We start from the raw sequence: 24620 nt of genomic DNA on the forward strand, positions 1-24620 counted from the left end.
TATTATTGCCCCCGCTTATGAATCGATACGAAATATTACACTGTACAGAGATTACAGAAGTACTCCCTTGAGGTTGAATTAACAAACCTTATGAGAGATTAAATCGTAGAATAATTACACTCATCTTTCGAACGCGAACAACAACGCCATTAGTAGGTTAATATCGTATCATACTGTTTTTTTTACCCTCTAATTACGACCGTAAAAGTGATAATTAGGGTGACAACGATGTATAGGAGACCCCAAGTATACATCATGTATTGTTCAATGCATTATTTTGTTTAATATACGATCGTTGTGAAAAAAAATAGAACAATAAAATTATATTTTATCCCTTTGTAAAACGTTTCTAAAGCTATTAACGATTACCTCACGAAATAATTATAGCTGTAATGACTACGAAGTTGCCGAACTTACCGTAAAATAATTATAAATTTATCCAACGGTTTTTTTTTCTCATGGAGAAGTCGGATCCGTCCAATGGTTTAAATAAAATACAATAAAAAATACAATTTTAAGCTTCTAATTATATTTACGCGTGCAACACAAAAAATAGATCAGTTACTAAAAACGCTTTGAATCCAAAGTTCAATACAATTTTTATGCGATCAAAACAAAACGCAAACCCAACGTATGGTACAACTTATGCATTCCATTCTCCGATGACCGATAACATTGTATTATGAGTACATTCAGCCCTAGGGAACGAATTACAAACATGGCTGGCTTTTTGAAAATAACGATATCTGAGATAATTAAACGATAAGCGTCGAACGGGATACAAGTACTGGTTCTACAGGTTTTTCCATTTCATTAGTTGTGTTACACCATGCCGCGCGCTCACATTATGAATATTATACCAAGTAGTATACACTACTCGGCCGTATAGATAAAACGTGTTGGTAAAATAATATTAGTACAAATATTCAAACTTCAAATATCCATCATTGACCGGAATATCTGTCATCGGGTGTGTAAATAATGTAATGTATCAAACAAAACAATTGAATGCGCATGGTAGATATAGGTGAAAACGAACATTTCGTTCTTAAATCATATGTTTTAGTAAATGTTTTTTTTCCGAGGTCCTATAAGAAATTAGTTTTGATTTGTACGAAAATAATAATATTCGACGAGGTTATTTATCAAAAAATAAACAATTAACCGTCTGTAATAATTATGATCAAGTACATTATGTCTTTTTATTGTATTATGACTTTCTGGTCAATTTTACATTATAATTGTTATACGTCCTAATAATTCATCAGATGATAAAATACTAAAAAATACTTTAAATACAATTTTCTGATGCTGAGCTAAAATTAACTTTAAATTAAATCCTATTATTACACATTCATTGAAGACCAACAAGGCTTTTATTAAATTTTTTTTTATTAATTCGGTCTTTTCAATGCATCTTACTAAATGTGTCGTTAAAGAACACTTAAAATGTAGAACTGCCATTTATTTCAATTGTTGAATTTTTATTGAATAGTAATTTTAATATTCATTAAAGCACATTTTTTAGTAAGAACTAATTACCATTTAAAAAAGTACAATATTATATTATGCAATAATAAATAATAAATACAGTTGTATACTATTGAATGTTACAACGCTACTTCAACTACTTAACATTACAAAGTTGTCCAACAAATAAATATTTTCACTTTAAATTTAATAATAAATTAGCATCGTTCTTATACAGCAGTATAATTAGATAAATATTTCAACGTACCTACATTTATTAAGTAATTTATTAATTGTATTCATATACCAAATACACAGAGACGTATTTAGAAGGGGGCTAGAGGAGATTGAACCCCGGATGGTAAATTTTGGAGAGAATTTTGATATAATACGGTACCTAGGTCATTTGAGTGTTAAAAAAAGTAGGTAATGATATTAATAAAATTATTATTGTGGTTTCATTTCTCATGAAACATGCATTGATAATACCAGGTGTCAGAACATATAAAAGTATATTGTAAATAGTTAACTAGTTTGAGAATTGAGATGCACAAAATAGAAACCGATAAAATATTACATGAGCTTTTATGGCCAAAAATATTTCGTGAACATAATAATTATAATTTATATCGTTCATCGGGTTATGTACTCGTTATCTATTACCTATGTTCGTAATCACAATCATAATATAGATATTGTGCTCATAATATTATGATTCTTGTCATATTTTATATAATTTTTTTGTATTAATTAAAATATAATACATATGGGGAATTTTATGCGGTTATGGAATTCTTTTTTAAATGTTGTTATTTAAGCTATTACATTGAGAATTTTTGTATAATTAATAATAAACATATCTACTATAATTATGTGATACAATAAATGTATTTTTTATGAATACCTATGAGTATAACTTTCAGATTATGAGTGTAGCGATGAATGCATTGGTTTTAATATAAAATGTTATTTTTTTCACAAATACACCTATTGCTAAAGAAATTTAGGTTTGGAAGAAAGTTTTTCTTACCTTGGGCGCAAAATTCCTAAATATATCTCTAATAATACCCAGGTAAGCGTAAGGTTAATTTTTAAACCAATCTGACACCATTTCAATTCCAATAAATAATTAACTATAGCGAGCGCTGAGAGATGAGTAAAATTAAAGTGCCTAAAATCAATGAAAACAATAAGCCAATCTCATAAATTCTATGTCCTTCGAATAGGCACTAAATCAGTTAATACAAGAAAACAATGAAGTCATTTAACATTTAAACCTTTACATGAAAACAATGTTTTATTGTGCACCATTATCTTAAATAACCACACATAGTACAAATTTCCTTCGGTGCTTGATATTTAAAATTAATCCTTGACCGATACCTTAGCAGAATATTTATAAAAACAATCGACTCTTATTAAATGTCAGATTTAATTCCTTTTTATCCGTTGCAGTGGATACATTTCATAAGCCCAATAATTTAAAATTAAAGTAATTTTTCCATAAAGCTATTCATTTCCGTATAACATTATCAGACCCAAATCTTTAAAAAATAAATAAAATCAACGTCTCCGATTTAATGAATATTCAATCAAAATAAAGCCAAAATAGATCTTCCAAATACGTAAAATAAAACAAAGATAAACAAAAACAAATAAAATCAAACAACATTACACTCAGATTTACACATAAAAACCCTCTTTGAAATTGCCATTAATGTAAACACTTTTGTATCCATCTAAACTACATATTGCTCTGAACCATTATAATCCGCTTTTATCTAAACTCAACTTCAATTCCATACAAGACAACATTCTAAAATATTAAAAAAAATTTAAACCGGCAAAGATATTTAAATCTCAATAGATATTAACTATTAAACAACACTTTCTTACTATTATTGTCTAACTAGTTGGAATGTTGTGTCACCACGGTAGACTGCTTTTTATTTCTAATATTATTAAAGGTGTTAATACCTGTGATAAATTTAATGGATTAGATTATATATTACGTATTATTATTACAGTTTTTGACAATATTAAATATGTTTATTTTATCATTATCTACATAATAAGTGTTAGAAAAACCATATGAATTTTAAATTTAAAATAATGAAGTATCTTCAATTACATTACGTATTTCAATAACGTTAAGACAATGAAATTTATCATTAATTTAGGTAACTTCACTCACAATAAAAATATGTCGAAATCAGATGACTATATTATTAAATAATTAATTCGATAAGATTTCTAAAACGCAATTTATAAATATTACACGTAGTATCAATTTGAAAACAGAAATCAATAGTGAAAACTGTACTACTTTGATTCATATAGTATTAAGTTAATATTATTAACACATACTCATATATATTAACTACGCAAAAAAAAAATTAATATGTACCAGCATAATCCATTGTGTAAATAAATAATTTTACTTAATATTATATAAAATAATAAAATTAAAAAATATAATATTTTATATGTCCTTTGACTACTGTATATTTAATTTTAGATTTTTTTGAAAAACTAAATAATCAAATATTTAATATTATCTGATATTAAAAGTTAAGTATCATAACGTAGCTATCAATATTCAAAAAATTGTCTTCATCGGAATACATAAGTAATAAAAAAATAATTAAAAAATTGTTTCAATTGTAGATTTGATATTATTTAATAATGACTTTATGACGTATTGTAGATAATAGTATTGTTCTATAAGTACATTTTAATTAAGAATTTTAAAATGTATTATTTTATTATTTTTTTTTTCATCACCATTTTATCCACCACTATCATAAATGCAAGTACCTAAATATATTTAATTTCTGTACCGCAAAATATTTTCCAATTAATGTACTCAATGTATATTTCATATTTTTACTTTACAAGTATTCATAGCTTTTATCATTATAATATTTACTACCATGCACTGCATATTTAGTTAATGAAGATTTTCAGACTAAAACCATGCCAATCCTACATCAGGTTATAAACAATTTGACAACGTTGTATAAATATTTAAAATAAAATTATGCTCAACCATATGTTGCTATTTGCCAAGATCGACATTACAAAAACAAAACAATAAAAAAAAAAACTCGGGTATAGTTAATTGGTCAGTTTGATATATAGTTCGATACGATTATACATGATACTTATACTAACTGCACAAAAAAATACCAAATATTAAAATTATTTAAAATTAAGTAGAATTAATATTTTTACATTAATTTATTTAATCGATTTGATAACATTACACTGATACGTTGTAAACATTGTATATATTTTATGTTTTTAGAATGAACGTATTATGTTTAAAATTACGTAATAAACACCGAGTTTGGTCTCCAGAAGTGAACGAAAACATCAAACCTTCAAAAATGTAAGTTATTTATTTTCTATACTATTATGTAATAAATTATTATATAGCATTATCTATTACTATGTAGATCTACTCGTAAAATACGATATTATATAATCGTATCTAAATATTTTAACAATCATTAAATTAAAATTACTTATTTATAAATATTCAATCAAGCTATTATTTTTCAAGTTGTTTTAAACATAATTTTGATGTATTTCTACAATATCTCTTGTAGTTCTTTAGCTGTAAACTAAATAAAAGTTGAGTTTCAGTTACTAAATTTTTATGAAACAAGTACAAAGTATGATTTTTACCCAGTGCCATAAAAAATTGGTGTGCAGAGTGTGCATTGCACACAGACCCCGGACCTCATATTATATTATGAGGCCCCACGATTTTTATTTGTGCATAGAACTCGAGTAATTTAGTTATGGCACTGTTTTTACTGTCTTAATTATAAATGCTCATTCTATTATTTTCATATAAACAGTACTTTCATTGTTTTATGAATAGTTGAATGGTAATTGAAATTTAATTTCACAATTTTATCTTCTTGTAAACTTTGATTTTATACTAACACGAAAATTAATAGTTGATTAAGTGTTTTGCACTGAAAAATTAACAAAAGTTATTTAATTTTTTTAACTTATCGTTTGTAAATATAGAATATAAGATTTTTATTTAAATTCAATTTGATTTGTTAACGATTATAATTTAATACTTTCAACATGATAAATATTATAAAATATTTGTACTAGTGAACATGTCTTAAATCTATAGATTAATAATAGAATAATAATTATTCTATAGATTAATGTTCACCATTTAAACCATTTTTATATAAAAATACATTTTTCCATAAAATTTTTTAAAAAGAAACTGATTTATACATCATTTTTATACGGTACTTTTATACGTAATTGTATTTTTAAATGATTATATATTAAATTTTATATTTCCATCTCGTAACTAATATTTCATAATATTGACGAGACTCCGTCAAATACGCTTCAAATACACCGCTGTAAAAATGTATTTTAATATAAAAATAAAAATATACATTTATGAAATGTAATCGAAAATGTTCTTTTGATCGATCGATTTGACTCATAAATTCTAATAATTATGCCTCTGATTCGGTCCAAGAGTGTATGTAGGTATATTTCAAATTATTTTTCACTAATGGAAATGTATAAATAAAAAATTTCTTATTAAAATCTAGAATATACAATAGCACCCCACTATATTAATTTAACACTTAGCGAAAGATTAAATAACGATTTCGAGTATTAGGAACAACATACGTTGTTATATTGGCAAACACGAATTTAAACCTAATCAAACGCAATAAGTTATGTATGAGATAGTTCTATAAATCAATACTAATATTTATTTTCTATTGTTTAAATTGTAACGTTTCTCTTATGAAAAAAGTTATATCCTTTACCATAAATATTTTTTTTAAATAGTTATTGAAAAAATGATCATCCAAATATTTAATAGTTAAAAATAAAGAATTTATAATGCGATAAATATATAAGTATGACAATTATTTAAAAGCCTTTTAAGAATAAAAAATTTTCAATACACAAATTTATTTTTCTTTTCTCTTCAATTATTTTTCGTCAAAATATTTTCAAAACGTTCGAAGTATAATGATAGTATTATATTTTATACCTACTAATATACTTTATTAAACATTACAATATTGTACGTACACTTCAGAAAACTTTACCTAATATTTTTATTAAAATCTAAAATATATAAATTTGATGCGTAGGTAAATTCTACTTTCAAAAAAGTATTACTTCATTTTTAGAACGGTAGTTTTTACAAACTACTTTTAAGAATTTCTTTATAGCGCAATGATACTTTAAAAGTTTTATTCTACAAATTCTAGTACCAACTTTTAGAATATGTACAATGTTATAGTACCTATTTTAAATAAAATGTCTAAAATATATTTTACGTTTAGTAGGTACTTTAAATTCTCATGATATAAAAAATGTGCCTATAATAATATTAGGTGAACAACAAAACATATTCGTGTAAATTATCGCACTAAGAAAATATAATTCAATCCAAAACTAATACTTAAGCTATACAGGGTGTATTTTTTTATTGCGAACTAAAAAATATTTTAGAAAATACAATTATATTTCTGTTATCTTTTAAAAACCAGTAATCTATGTTTATAATAATTATATCGTCCTACCTTCTACAATTAAACAGTAAAACAATTTTTAACCTTCAAATAATAACTTATAGTTTCTTATTAAAAAGAGATATACTCTGAAATAGATTTATTAAATAAATATATTAAATATGGATAGTTTATTATACTTAATTAAAATTTACGTTGTAAGAATGGGGTAGTAGAAAAATGTTATATATATCCTAAAACTTAAAAATTGACTTTAAAAAAACATATATATGTTCCCAAACATATCATTTTGAATAACAAATTGGACAGTCATCGTTAATACTTATATAGTCATGATTTTAAATTATGAATTTGAAATAAAATTGTTTTTTATTACCCATCTCATATAATTGCAATGCTATAACATAACTGAACAAAAGGCTATAGTTGAAAGGGTAATAGTGATTAAATTATATTTAATTTAATAAATAACGATTAATTAATTAATTTTCCCTTAAATATTTTTAAGGCATCAATACAATCATTAACATATACATATTATTTATTTTTGTAATTACATTTTCATTGCCATAGTAATTATTATTGTGGCCAGAAATCAAACTATAATTATTATTTTATAATTTATGTTAATTTAAATTCTAATATGCAGTATTAAAATATTTTGAATTAAATTATATAATAATAATTAATATTGCTGGAATCCGTATGAAAAAAAAAAACTTTATTATGTAGATACAATATAACCAATTTTGACCGAAAACAGAAATAAATAATTTTTTACTCTTGTGTCTCATTGGTCCATATCACTCTTTTGGAATATGCAAATTTAAAAAGTAAAAACTACATTAATTTACAAGAAATAAGATAATATTCTAAGCTATAATTTTGCTTTCGTTTTAGTACCCACCTAAAAATAAGTACTAAACCACAATGTGACTGTAGAGTATAATTATCCGATATCATAATTTATTATTTAAAAATAAAAGCAAACTTCAGTGAGTCTTAAAATTATATTTTATTACATTATGCATGCGTACCTACCGACGTTAAAAGTATGATATGGCAAACAAGTCAACTATCCGGTTTCTACACAAGCATTGCGCTATGGTCAATTATGTAAAAATTGACGATGAAGTAATATGAAAAAAATAAAAATATATATATAATTAACCATGATTCTCGTATTAGTTTTATATAACACATGATGCGAACTATGTATGTACGTGCACCTGTGTGCACTATGCAAGTATTATTTGATAATTTGATCGCTTACCAACCGCGATTCAAATTTAATTTCTCAGACTAACCATAAACATGCAGGATAATCGTACAAGATTATTTAATTCCGTAGACCGTTTCGTATAAGATGAATAATGGCGTTACAAAAACAATATTGCATGTGAAAACCATCACTTATGTAGGTGATTTGATTAAAAACAGTAATTTATCAAATATAAAACGTAATTTAAAACCGATTTCGGTTAGATAATGTTAAATATTTTACGAAATTTATTGAATTATCTTGTTTGAATACAAGTACATTTAATATTATAATATTTCGACGTGAAGATGCTATGTAACGATGTTATTTTCGGAACCCATTCATATTTTCATTATTTTTCTTTCTCGCTAGGACGTGATTTTCGTTTTGATTAGAACGTTACCGGCAATGAGACACGTCCGTTTTTTCTAAGAATCATTAAAATAACATTAACATTATTATGCCAAACGTAATAGTCGCTCAACGTACTTCCATTGGGCGGAGGACGCGAATACGAATAACGCTCTAAATAAACGTACATCACGTTGAACGCAAAAGGTTGAACGGTTAAAATATAAAAATATTTTTTCAAAGAAAAATATAAAATCGTGTTGTCAGATCGATACCCGATCACTATGAACTATTCGCATTATTTACTCATGATATACTCTTTTTGCAGTACATAAATTATAGTCATCATAATAATACGGAATAAAAGATGAACTTCCGTTATAAATCGGCCGAAATTGCAGTTCATAGGATGTTATAATTTTACGGATGTTTTCAATCAAAATCGACTGGATAAATTATTTGGATTTTGATTATATATAATATATTTATATCCTGCTCGGATACCGTCCATATAGCTTTTTTTGTGACAAATGTACGATAGAGTTTCATTTTTGATTACCATTAACCGATCCAAACGTACTTATTCAAAACTAATCATCGTAACATGCTTTAGTAGAAATGGTTTCGCAAAAACTTACGGTTACACTCGCTAACTAATCAAATGTCATTCAAAACAAATGACCACGAACGAAATTTGCTACTAAATATTTGAATGTTACTATTGGTTTAATACTCACAGTTGTAGTTAAGTGGTTAAATTCTCAAACTCGTGTAACCACTATGTATATGCATTTGTTTCTGTAAATTATTTTATTGATTATGTATATATAAATTGATTTCATTTATTTGCATAGTTTTAATGCTTGTTCGTATACCCGTCAATACCAGGAGGGAGCTCTTCAACAGTCTCAGATGTTGGCACTAAATTCTATGTTACCTTAATTTAACTCATTAGAAGTTGACAGTCCCTTTAAAATTATTCTATTATTCAAAATAGATAATATTATACTATTTTAATTAATGGTTAAAGAAAAGTGTAGATAAACGAGTAACGAATAAATAAAATCTTTGTAAATAAAAACCAAATGCTAATTATTGTTCCTTCAAACTATATTAGTTTGCCGTTTCAACTATAGATGATCTACAAATAGTTTTTTTTTTTTTTTTTTATCGTCGGATGTTTAATAAAATAAATAAAGTGACGCATTTTGATTTTGACGCGAAGATAACATTTACGACGTCGATAAATTACGCCCATCTATCCGAAACTGTCGTCGGTTATGTCGTTTTCCTGGACAACATAGTTGAAACAAATGAAATTCCTTGTAGTCTTGGTAGTCTTGGTGTGTAAATCAACAACACGGTTCGACGAACGCGCAATATCGTCTACGATACCATCTCACACATCTAATCAGCCGTGCAGCGGACTAATACGTTCGACGGTGTGTATACACCGTCGAACGTATTAGTATATACATAGCAATCAAATCAGTAAATTTTTCTTCTTAAAACGAGCCGTGTACTAATCGACGAACAATCTGAAAGTGGTTTCCGCTTTTGGCTACGCTACGGTTTCGGAACGAAAATAACATTTTCAAACGACCATTTCGCCTTTAAAATTTTAATTTTAAATCTCACACCGGAAGGGCATATTATTATTGACAGATACTCTCTGATTGCACGTCCCCGCGGATTGGTAGCGTATACTAACCAACGAGAAACGAAATGGCATGACCGATATCATGCAGTAATGATAATTAATTGTATTACTGTGCGGAACCAGGGCCATAACGTTTTTTTTTTTTGTTACGTACAATTTTCAAACGGAAACGACCTAATGTACAATTCGTAACTTGAGTAACAATAATTCATTTACCGATTACAGTTTCTGTTCTTAAGGTCTACGGAAATGGAAAAACAATCACCTGGTGGAAAAAATGTAATTTCGATTCACTTAACCGTATGTAGTTCGACGTACGCACGCGCAATGCGAGTTATGCTAGAGGTAGACTTCAGTGTTATTTAAGTTTATGCTCCCTTATGTTCGATTTCTACATAAAATAAAATCGATTATTCATATGTTGCTGGTTTGATATTTTATAATAATTCTGTTAACATTTAAATGTATTTTAATCTCGTAAACACACTGTCGGGGAAATGTTTAAGGGATGCTAATTCTTTCTACGATAACGCAATTAAAATTACTCATCAAAAAACCACCATTTAACCGGGAAAATGATTACACATGATAAAAACATAAAATCGCAGTATAGTGCAATATTAGACTCACAAATATCAAACAACCCTACAACGAAATCAGAATAAACAAAACCAATTGATAATACACCTGTTTAACTTTGTTCGGATGATTTAAAAATAATGTATATATTATTTTTGTCGTTTAACTTACATTTATTATAACTATCGGTTAATGTGCATATTCTAAGACCTCCTTCGGTTTCCTTGTGAGTGTAGTACATATATGTACCGTACATTTGTTATATTCGTACTAATAAATAAGTTAAAATATAATGTATCATGGTAAAATAAATAATATTGTTTTTACAAAAAAATATTCCTTGGCTGAACATGAACTTATTATTCTTATTTCTTTACGATATATATCTAACTGTTAAACAGGTATGTTTGTCTATAATGAAATCTGTGTGGTTCACCACAATACTTAGTCATTCACCGCAAATATTTTCGATTCTACTCTCTTAGTATTTATTGTTGATCGAAATAGATAACCAATCTACTAAAATAACTGCAATAAAAATAATAATAACAATATTTTTATAATTTGTTGATAGAGAAGGCTCAAAATTCAAATAAAAAGTATCCATAGCAAAATTTGACGATACATTCTTAAAATTTTCTTTTCCGTATTTAAACCACAAACACAGTTATAATTATTTTCACGTAAATTATATAAATATACAAGATAATAAAAGCTGATTGTCTCAAAGTTGTAATCATATTTCAGATATACATTTCGATGTTCAAAACATTTTCAAAAATATAAAATAAATCTTAACAATGCGTATGTAGAAAATAACTTGTTAGGTTTAAAATTTAATCTATTCAAGAAATCGATTTATTTAAAAATATTTTAGAATTTATTATGATAGTTTGCCGTATTCTTTTGCTTGAAATTACTACCCGATCGTAACATCCGTTTATTTTTTCACAGTTTTTTAATCATAATTATCGGTACTCGGAGTGTCTCTAATAATAAGAGACGTTCTCTTTCACCAAAATAATAAATATAAAAATTCAAATAAAAAATTGCTAACAAATGGATTATATGATAATAAATATATAAATCAATATAAAATAAATAACTAGCCTGAATGGCCAAACAATTTTCATTAATGGTTTTCGTGTATTTTAATGATTTAATAAATAGTACATAAAAAAAATATTCTTACATTTGCATGTAATAGTATGGTATACAATAAGAAGACTAATAATTTGAATAAATTATAAAATAAACATATTATTTATTAAGCTATGATAATAATATACTAGTCTAGCCATAGCTGTAATGGGTATTATGCCAAAATGTTATATTTATGGGTACTTAATACAAACACGAAAAGATATTTTTATTTTCCACTTTTACCAAGTATACAAACATAATTGACTTCAAAAATGTTTTCTTATACTTTTATTTTCCACTTTTACCAAGTATACAAATATAATTGACTTCAAAAATGTTTTCTTATACTTGATAAAAAAATAAAATAAAAATAAATATTATGAATAAAATAACATCACTTATTTAATCGGACATAAAAATTGCATGGAAATAACTGTTTACTTCACGAACATTTTAAAATAGTCTTACAAGTGCGATTTATCTATGTATTAATGATAATTGACTCGTTTTACTTTACGAAAGAATAAGTAAACAAAAGTGTTGCACGACACAGTGGAGTGAGTCCATTAAAATATGTACATAACAATCCATCGTATTATATTTAGCGATGCGACGCACTTCTGTGTCCTTGTTAACAATATGGGAGATTGAGAAAATGTTATCATAAAAATAATCGTCAAGATAGTGGTAGTGATAAAACTAAAAATCTCTCAAACACAAAAAGCGACAAAAATACTGTTTTGAAATGTTAAAATTCAATTGTCTATTGTTCATAGATAATCTTATATATCTTTTCTAAGACATGATTAATATAAACAATACAACTATTATTAACTGTATAATTTACCAGAAAAATGTATTTAGAAATAACAAGGTACATCGTATCAAGATAAATAACCTATTTTTTTTTTTTTTAAATATAAAATTATACTTTAAAAGTATATATTCTTTAGTATACTTTGTATCACATTTCATTTATATATTGCATTGAATATTTGTCCTCATATACTATTCAAGTTCCCTCGACCTTGTTCCGCATTTTGTATCAAAGTAGGAGAAGATAAAAATTTGTTCACCGATGGTAATTATAGTTAATCAAAAAACACGTATAAATATTTTATAAATACAAACTCCCAAATTAATCCCTATTAATACAGTAAACTGAATTTTTCAATTTTATTTTTCCTTCCTTTTGTCTACGTTACAGCAAAAATACACCGTTCACTTAAATATATGCTACACATTGATTTACTATTTTTTCGACGATTTGCTTTTAACGGCGAAAAAATGTACTTTGCATAACGTTTTATAACGTATTGTACACCTTCACCATGTTCACAGTTGCAGCGTATTATTTTCATCTTATGATCGAACGAACGAGACAACGGAAGTGACAAGTGCAACAAAATAAAATAAACAAATATCGGTAGCGTGGAATACCAAAATAAATAAAAAATAAATTCAACTCTCGAAAATTTCATTACGACCGATTTTTACACCGCAATGCTATCATACAGCGTGCACACTTTGCACACACGTACTATACGAAATTTCTTCATAATTTCCGTACATTATATCATTCCGACCCTCACCTGATTATTGTAATTTAAAATGTTCCGACCGCACAAAGGAGCCGGGCAATATTGTACACGTGCGACGCGACGTGGATGCATGCGTGACCCGACGCAGTTCGATACCCGTGTAATACATGAAATATGAATAATGCATAGACGTGCGCGCCGTTTATGAGCACTACTCGTCTAATTTCATATATTTTTGATAATAACATCCGTGATAAAATATTACACTTGTTCTCGGCACACTCGGTATACATAATACTTGTTCGCGTGATGTATGAATTATGCGATGTACGTTGACGTTTTACAGGATGATTTTTGAACGTCCTCGACGAAATTGTTTACCGTAATTTTCGAATATTAATATTAATATTCAAATATTTTCCCATAACCTTTAATTAAAATGTAATTAAAATCAACCATATATATGAATTCTTCGCTACAGTTATACTTTGTTCTGATCATTTTAATGGTTTCACTTTTTCATTAACAGCGATTAAACATGATTTAATTTACTTTTTATTTTCACCAATTTGAATATCCAATACCCAACCAGCATTTAATCATCCAAAATGTAGTCGTCCGAGAGTGAATCATACACGTAATGTTACTCTAATTCGCTCAGCCAAGCTTAAATGCTTATGAATAATTAACTATTGGTTCAATATTCGATTTCAGTGCATTGTAATATTCGGAATAGAAAACGAAAAAAAAAATACATTTAGTTATTTTTAAAACTAAAAAGTTAATTAATTATAGTAATAAAAATTATGATTTTTTTTCTGTAAGAATAATGACTGGGTTTTATGAAAAAAAGAAAATGTTTTCGATCATAATTTATATATATATATATTACCTATATAGTTAAATCACAAAAACCAGGATTTACGTTCGAATAATTACTTTGAACTTGCGTCGAAATATTTATTGACAAATATAATGTAGAATAATTACAAGAATTCCTTTGGTAATATCATAATACCTTAATCCTTCCAACTTCGTCCATATTAATATTATATATTCCATTGCCAAAGCTCACAATATACGTTATTTTTAATACGTTTAGAAAAAAAGTAACTGCAAAAATTAACAAGGTTCATTGTTTATACATTATAAATTGTCATTTGGGTATCTTAAATATTCTGTTTTTAATTTATCACAGTTTTGTACAGAAGTATTATGGATATTTTAAATTTGATCATTATAAATTAACTCGCCCGGCACTGGTATGCAACATAACATACACATAAGTATTTAAAAATGTATAAAGTGTATGAAATATCCAAAGGAGTTGTAAAAAAAAAAAAACATTTGCCCATAAACATTTAATTTTATATATTTTAATATATTTATATGGTATCAATAAATCATAAAAAAGAATTCTTGTTTTTAAAGAGTTTTGTTTTTACAAAGGAAAAATTACTTTACCAGTTCTGTAAATGAAAATTCAGTTTATGAAATATATTACGTACGAATATTTTGATGAAAAATTTCTGTCAAAAAAAAAAAAAAAAAGTATTTAAAACTGTACACAATCCTCATGCCGTATGACAGTAACCTGACGTTATTCCCTCGATTTTCGTAAAATCGCTCTCGGATCGTTCAATTTATTGAAAATACAGAATTTACATACGTACATAATAATTATGATATGTTGAAATCCATCTGTCTAAACGTTACACGTTTACATGCTTCATTTCTGATTGTTAAATATTATAACATCCACCGTATAATTTAATTAGATTAGCAACTGAAAGACCTCTTTTAACAAATCTCAGCTTTCACGTCTAAAATTTAAACTCGATCATTTTCAGAAGCCAGAAAAACACTAATAATTTATTTTTAATCAACACTTAATAATTGTGTATGGTTTCGGACATTTGGGTTCTCTTGAATTTTAATTTTTATAAACGATCGTCAACATTTAAGATAAAACAAATGAAACTATAATTAATGATTTATAAATTCAACTAAAACATCCATGAAACATAAAATGCTAAAGCGTTTCACGGTTCTACGATGGCTTGACTTTAGAGTAAACAATATCGTCAAACGACATTATACTGATGTGAATATTTATCTTACAAGAAGTTTTTATTACTCCTTGAGTATTTAAAATTATTATACTAGGTTTTTATTATCTTCATTGTATTTTAAAATGACAAATCGTCGTTATATACCTATATTATTTTTTTTAACCTAACCTATACTTATTGTTTTTATGAAACGTTATTTACATTATTATTTTTAGTTCTACGCAACACGACACAATAGAAGTTTTATAAAACAATGGTTCCAAAAATGTCATCTAATATACATAAAATATTACTTCTTTGATACGTTATTTATAAGTTAAGTCAAAACCTAACATATTTTTATGATTAATATTTATATTTCCAAAGTACACGACAATGATTTTATTCTTGGTTGACTTTAAAAAGTACATTAACTCTCGGATTGGCAACGTCAAAAGATCGTAAATAGTATTTTAGGTTTTATATCATATTATGTTCCGTTGTTCTCGAATTCTAATGTACATATATTATAATGTGAACAACGTTAACTATATGTATGTACAGTCCGTATTGGAGCGTTACTCAAAACATCCATTATAAATCCAAATAAACGCAAATCAACTTTACTAATATAATACACTAATTTACAATATCCTAATCATAGAATTAACAAATTGTAATATTATAAATACAGAAAAGCTTTATAGTTTACCATTTGTTCACTTTTTACCTGAGTGGTAATTAGTCGGATAAATAAAATGTATTCGATTATTTAAAAAACGGTTTCATATATATAATAAGAGTTTGTTTAATATACTACTTAATTAATATTTTCAATTTTACTTATTTGGACTGGTTTCTGATGAATAATGTTAACGAATCTTACCTATAACTGTAATCATTTCAGTTAACAAAACACACTATTGTTAGTTTTGTGATTACAAAAACTAAAATACAAACAAACCCATTCATATAATATATAGGTAAGATAAGACGCCTAGACTAAAATACATTTTTATAGTTAAGTAGTTTTACATTTAATCGATTTTAATTTAACACAATGATTTTTGATTATACTACAGGTAACCATCATTCAGTTTTGCCGGTTAAATAAACTTGGACTGAATTTTAGTCAGCTATATTTAATTTGCATACACACGCATAAATGAAAAGATATAATAACGTACGTACATCGTAACCGTGTAAAAAACTTCGATACGGTTCATTCCTTTCGTCTCATTAAAAATGTTAAAAATGCCGTTTCACATTGTGCATTAACGTGAACATTGTTGTTCGATTCCCGTACATTGATAATGGACTGTCTGATTTAAAGATAAAGCACGCATATTTCGCAATCCATTCTTCGGTCGCGACGGACGATTTTTCGCGAAGAAAATTAAACGTACGACGCGAAAACCAACGTTTTTCACTCCGAGTTCGGGGTTTAGTTGTATTAGGGAATCGTCCCGATGTCACGAAAAAGTGGTTTGGAGTGAAAACATCAACCAGTGTCGGGTATATTATATTATAGATACGGGTAAAAGTACTTCATGTCAACGTGGATGTAATTATAAAAAAGAATAAAAAAAAAAAAACCAACGGTATCATTAAATTTATCACTTCACGTAGGTACCCATAAAGTCATATAACCACAATTTTTAAACGTTTCATATCGACGTTCGTGTTATATGATGCACGCTTTACTTTTCTTACGTCGATCCGTATACTTTCAGTAATCCCAGCACTCGAAACATTATAAAACAAGGTGAAAAAAAAACTTTATACCGTTTTCTCCATGCCCACAAAACGTAATTACTATCGTTTACGTCCGGGTATAAACTATTTAGATGTACGTCGGTTTTTTTTAATGCGTGTGATGCATACCATTAAACACATGTCACTTCTTATAGAACTTTGACGATGGTCGATTAGAAAATGAACGCGGTAGCGGTGCAGTCGGTTCTGTAACAATTAAACATGTACAGTGAAAGGGGTTTTGTTTTCCAGCGGGGAGCTGGATTGTTGTACTACTACATTGATAATATTATTTTATAACATCGATTTGGAAACCGAACGGAATAAACGACGACGAGATAATGAAAAAGAAAAAACACCAAAAACAATGGGAAGAGACAATAATAAACGGTCGCTGGTATTGTATAATAAAATAAAATAATAATAATGTTGACATGGTATGTGTTGGTAATCACTAATCGCAGTGGCCGACGTTTAGTTTTAAAGTTTACTCGCAGGATATATATATATATATATATGTGTGTGTGTGTGTGTGTGTGTGTGTGTGTGTAGAAAAAGAGAGAGAGAGCGCGAAGGAGTGAGGCGGAAAGACGGAAAGTCACCGCGTGAAGCCATTCACAAAACCGGTTGAGTTTACCGTTGCCCGTGCGCGCGCGTATTATGCACATAATCTTGATTATCCGTACAACCTTCTCGAATATTTCACACATACCCCTGCGGTCGGTCCCCGCGAGAGGGGATCAGTGACCCATTGACCTTGTTACAACATCCGTTTCCTCGATGCGACCGGTAATCAATTCCGCGTTGCCGTATCACCAATCGGTGAAGTGCGGTCGCGTACGCGAAAACACCAGAAAACCATTCCGCCGTACCCGGGATAGGCCGGTTGTTGTTACATGCGCGCAGTCCTCCGACACGTTGTTATAATTGTGTATCGAGTACCGCATTAACACGACGATAATTGTGTATTAATAATTCGTATGCGAAAAAAAATCCCCCGAGAACAAGAACACAGAAATTATTTTAAATTTCGTACGGCGAGTGGTGTGCTCTCCGATAAAATATGTAATCCCGTTTCCCATCAACCGAAAGCCTCATGTACTACGCGACCTCAACACCCGAATGTGTTGAAACTCCTGATTTGACCGTCAACTTTCGACTTTCAACCACATTTGAATTGGAAATCGCTTGAAGTGATGTTTTAGTTATCAATGCTGTTCGAGCGATAAATTCATATCGTTTCAACGTGAAACGATTAATTTAACTGTTTCAAGCAATTGTTTGTTGAACACCATGTCTTTTACCATTATGTGCGTACCAATAATTATTTTAAACGATGAGCCGATGTTACATTATTATTATTTCGCACACCGCCATCTGCTCGTGGATATCTCATTGTTTTGTTTTATCGTCGGTATTCGCTATTACCCAACGATTTTATTCTTGTATTCGATTCGTTCCTGAGTTATCCTTGTACGCGGATGAAAGGATATATTATCTGTACACACTCCTCGAATAATGCGGGAGAATAAAATCACAATTGCTAATCCAATAGATTACATTTAATGGATTCTTTGATCTTATTTGAATGGTGTACATTCGAGTTATTCAAAATAACTGCACCCGACATGGGCAACCTATTATTTTGTCAAAATGTGAGACGTATCTAGATATCCACCCACGCAATTATTTGTGATACAAGTATAAACAATGATTTTTTCTTATCAATACAATGGAAACAAGATAATATAAGAATAATCAAAACGATTAATCAAAAAATACCATTTCATCCCAAATATTTTGAAATACACAGAAACGTTAAATGGTTTATAATGACTTTTCTTATTTCGAATTCATTTACCGTATGAATAAATAATAAACACGTATGAACGTATGTATTCAGTTTACATATAAATATTATCACGTCGATAGAGCGAATGAATAAACGTTAAAGATAATAATATTTCATGAATACTTCGAGTGTACCTACTTATTATTTTTGTTGAAAAAAAAAAATTTAACCATTCCACAGCATTGACTATATTCTATGCGTATAAATAATTATAACGATAATGTATTTAGAAATTAAGGACAAATATACGTTTACCATTGAACGTCCGTGTAAACAGAATAACGCGCTTGTGTTCCCAATACTCCGTAGGACGTATAAGAGAGCGTATAAAATATTCTTCAGGTGTGTCCAGATAGCGAACACTAAACAGCATATTTTAATATAATGTTGGTGTGTTTCATACGATGATGACGTCTTCCTTGCATTCAAACTCGTAACTCGTTATCTCGGACCTTTCTCTAGAAAATACATTCTACAGCAAACCGAACTTTTGAATTTATATCAAAATAACTATGTAAAAATTTATTCTACGTACACGTTAGACACGGGTTGAATGCACGTATGAGAAATCAATCAACCACAAGCCTCAACCTAGATACATATTATGGTTTTTTTTTCCCAAACTGTTTTACTATTCGTTTCCTTAAAACCGTTAGTTTTTCGTTTTCCTTGCGAACATGTATATAGTGACACCTGGATGTTGTAGTTAAGTTTCTTCTATGAGGACAACCATAACTACATGTAATATTATTTACTATAGTTAATATTACCAATGAGGATGAAACGTGAGTACAATTTTTAATCGTATCCGCTATTACGAAACGAATTGATTGATTAAATATTTAAATGCTAGTCAAAACGTACTCCACGACAAACGGTAAATTAAAAATATTTGATTAAAGTCTACTGCATAAACTATTATTTTACACTTTCTTCTGTTAATATAGAGGTAGTCAACTTGCGGATTGCGTCTTATTATATTTATTAATAATAATTTATTAATTTATTAATATTCATTATTATATGTCTTATTATTATTATTATAATTTTTTTTTCATAGGTACAATATTAAAAAAATATTTTATTGTATAAAATAAAAATGAATAAAAAATAAATAATTATTACTTAGATCAACTTATAAAAATAATAAAATGTATTTATTCGAAACGGTACAGATTTACGATTTACCTAAATATTTATCAGTTATCCATTAGAAGCAAATCTCAAATTTTAAATCATTGTAATATGTAACACTAAATTCCAACTGTTAAATTGGAATGAAAGAAAAACTGTTCTAAAAAAAAATTACCTTGCTTTCAATTATTTATACGGCTATAGTTTCACAGAAACGAAATAAAAACCGTTCTGCAAGAAAAATATCGGAAAAAAATATGTATTTCTAGTATAAAATCAAAAAACGTTCCTATCTCGGCTACATCAAATGTAAAACAGTTATAACCTACTAATGTTATTACTTTTTGAAAATATAATATGTTTAAAAATTTAATCCTTTAGAATTTAAGTAAACATTTAATTTGATATAAAAAATATTTTCAGATGAGTATAGAAATGCATAATGTTTAATCCAACGAGTATTTAACCCTTTATTATATTTAAACTAGTTTCATAGATATGAATATTTTTTAATATTAAGAACATATAATAATTTATATTTTTATTTTTTTTTTTATATTAATAAATAAATTACTAATAAACAGTAGTTAAAACCGGAATAGCTATCATTAAAAATATTTAAACTATATGTAGCAAAAAAACCAATAAAAATAATACCAACTAAGAAAATATGAATAATAATGTATACGTATATATTAAGCGTTTTAATAATGAATTTTACGTTTATGTTATAAATTTCAATAATTTTTTTTTTCTTTTCTATGACCTTAACCCGCGTTTTACTTATATTATTACAAAACAGAAAAATAAAACATTTATTTTATAATTATTCCAATTTAAATTGAATACCACTGAAATAGCTTACATATTTATCTTAATTTAATTTATATAATAATTATTATATACTCTTTATTGTCATTTAATTATTTTTTATTATATTTCAATACCTACTACAATCAAAACCTACGTTTAACGTTTATCGATGTTCATTTAAATCAATAAATTTTCTTACTATAATGTACATTTTGGAGTAAGAAAATTACTCCAAAATTATTTCAAATTACTATTTACCTCGTTTGATAATATTTTTGAAGTTAATAATTAAAATGTGCACAAAAAGGTATTAAAAAAAAACAACACCTAATTCCAAGTACAACTGTAAATAATTTAATAAATTTACTGTATATAAAAAAAATCATAAAAAAAATATATACACAAATTATATTATATTCTATATTATAAAATATAGTATTTTAATGATAACAATTAAAAAATTAATATTACAAAAATTGAAATTTCAGCAAAATCCAATACAAAAATGTATTCAATTTTTTCACGTTATTAATAAAAATAATTAAAGATCGATTGATCAATGAATAAAATCGTTAATGCACCATATTTATCATGACAGTTTACAATAATAAATATGCAACGGACGATCATATTTTTAATTAAAACCCCTCGTACCCTATCATTAACATAACCCATTACAATAACTTTGGTCACTTGTTTTTAAAACATAACACATTACATAGGCATATACATAAAAATCACAATTGTTTGCACCGTGTTCAAAAAGCACCAAGTAAAATCGATCCCAGGATGGTGCGCCTGAGGGGGCCAGGGTGGGAGGAGCTCACGGATCGTTGACATTGTTTTGTCGTTGGTTTTAATGGTAGCGGTGCGGATGAATGCAAAACGAAAAGAGAATAATAAGTAAAAAAAGTAAAAATGTTGATAAAATGACGATGATGAAAAAGTTTGCCCAAAATAATAATAATGATAATAATGTAACGAACATGATAGAGTGTGAACACACTAAGTGCGTCTTCTTGTTATTTGCTCAGAATGATCGTAAAAACATAATAAACCAAATCTTGGTAGGTGCGACAGGAACACAAAAGATACTCTATGTTTACAATAAATTAACAAACCTGCTTTTATTCGTACAACATCGTTAATCCGAACAAATAGACAAAATTCAAAATATTCAAATTTTTAATGACAGTTAAGTGCTTAAAATGGTAATTTCAATTTGTTTATGATTTTAATAAACAATAGAAATCGCAAATTCATTACAAATGGTATGCGATTTATTCAAAACAACAATATAAGAAACTATAAAATTGATAAAATTTGTAAATAACACAATTCTAAAATTATATCATATCAATTGATAAACATTTTCATAGAGTAACCAACTTCTTCTTCTTCGCCTTTCTCCCAACTGTTTTTTCAGCTACCCTTGTCTTAAACTTGCACTCGTTTCGATTTTTTACATTCCCTACGCATACCAACAGTCCTCATATAATTTTCAATCGTATCCAACCATCTCTTTTTTGGTCTTCATCTTCCTCTTTTCCCTTCCACGATGATTTTCATAACAACTTTTACAGCTTTTGTTTCCTCTCGTCTCATCATATGCCCAAACCACCTCAGTCTATTTTCTCTCATCTTGTCCACTATCAACGCTACACCAATTCTACCTCTCAAATATTCGTTCCTTATTCTATTTTCTCTTGTCACTCCACTCATCCATCTAAGTATTCTAATTTCCGAATGTTTTACATCCATGCCAAAGCCGCCGTAACAACGAACAAATAAGAGCTTAGAGCCGAGCCCTGATACACATCAACTCCTACTTCTACTGCCATATATTTAATATACTTATACTACTTATAAAAATCTGTTACTCCACATAAACTCTTTATACTAGTTATCGAGCCTTCATACATATTCTGAATCATATTTTTTTTAAATAATTTTTGTGGACTTCTTTACGCATTAATGCCCACTTTAAAATTTCTCTTGGCGTTCTGTCATACGTCTTTTCTAAATGTATAAACATTAGGTATAATTTTTCTTCTTTTCCCTACACTTCCTTACTAGTTGTCTAACACAAAATAATGATTCCATTGTCGATTTTCTTGGCATAAAACCAAACTGATTTACTGATATTGATGTCTCATTTCTTATTCTCTTCTCTATAATCTTTACCCAAATCTTCATACTTTGACTCATAAACTTTATTCTTCTATAGTTCCCAAATTCCTGTATGTCTCCTTTGCCTTTAAATATTGATATAAAACTCTTTTTACAATTTTCTGGCATTTTTCCCTCTATTAACATTTTATTATAAAGATCTTTTGAACATCATAGAGTAACTAACTTTACATTACTTATTTTTTTTTTACCAATATTACTTATGTACAAATATAATTTAAATTTAAATCTATGTAATTGCTATGGTTACGGCTATATTTAAATCACAATCTTTATTTAATTATACAAAGTTTAATCAGGCCATATTTCAAATTATCTAAAATTTATATCTTGCACAAATCTGTTTCGCATGAATATCAACTACATAATATATTAATCATGTATTATCCTTTCTATTCAATTATCCTTTCTAAAAAAAATTATGCTTATAACATTTTTATATGGGGATATTAAACTAAGTAAATTATTACCTTTTAACTACGTCTAAATAAATACGAGTAGATAAGTATATTATACTTATATAAAAATATTTCAAAATTATCTCTCTTACATAGTAAATAAATAACTAATTAATAATTTTATACCAAAATCTTTAACTGTTGAATTGTCAACATATGCTGTATGTTCTTATGAGTATTAAAACTTGAAAAAGGTATTCAACTAATGGGTTTTCATTTTCAATTATTAAAAATAATTTATTTGATAGCAAATAAATAAAAAAAACATTTGAAGTTTACATTAAGTGAATTAATTTTTGAATAAACAAAACTTTTCAATTAATTACAATTGATCTTCTAGGTTTTAATTTATTTTAATCTTAATAATTTAATGGAGTATAATTAATATAATTTAATAGGATAATTTAATCAATTATAAAATGATCAAAGCCTATTAAAGCCTATTTAAAGTCTATTAAAAGTCATTGTAGAAGTATAAGTTTATAAATATGAACCAAGATTTCTTTATTTTCATCATTACAACATAACAAATAGTAATTATTTATTTTTGCGTACAAATTTAAAACAGCAAGTATGACGTATGTGTATGCGCGTTTTCAGACATTTCGCAGAGCACGTGATGTAAATCTATATTATTTAAATATCAATTTGACAACAACATGGCCGCGCATAATGTGTTGTCCGCATCTGACGAAACCATATCCTTTACCGACGGTTAAAATGTTCGACCTATTTTAAAAAGGAACTTCGCGATGATTATGCATCATCAATTATAATTTCACGCTAGTGCGTGCGTGCACATATTGAATTCTCGAAGACTGT

At 27.3% G+C, this 24620-nt stretch overlaps 1 protein-coding gene across 3 annotated transcripts in view; it reads left to right on the forward strand.

The window, feature by feature from the left end:
* The window catches only part of LOC112685432 (cordon-bleu protein-like 1), a 98725-nt gene that overhangs the window by 775 nt on the left and 73330 nt on the right, over nt 1–24620 (forward strand). For all 3 annotated transcript variants that reach the window (XM_025557313.1, XM_025557364.1, XM_025557322.1), the window contains exon 2: nt 4778–4861. In XM_025557313.1, the coding sequence (XP_025413098.1) occupies nt 4779–4861 (83 nt within the window). In that variant the 5' untranslated portion in view covers nt 4778. The remainder of the gene's footprint in view (nt 1–4777; nt 4862–24620) is intronic.

This window comes from Sipha flava, unplaced genomic scaffold, assembly GCF_003268045.1.
Source record: "Sipha flava isolate LNK unplaced genomic scaffold, YSA_version1 107_pilon_pilon, whole genome shotgun sequence".
Lineage (NCBI taxonomy): Eukaryota > Metazoa > Arthropoda > Insecta > Hemiptera > Aphididae > Sipha > Sipha flava.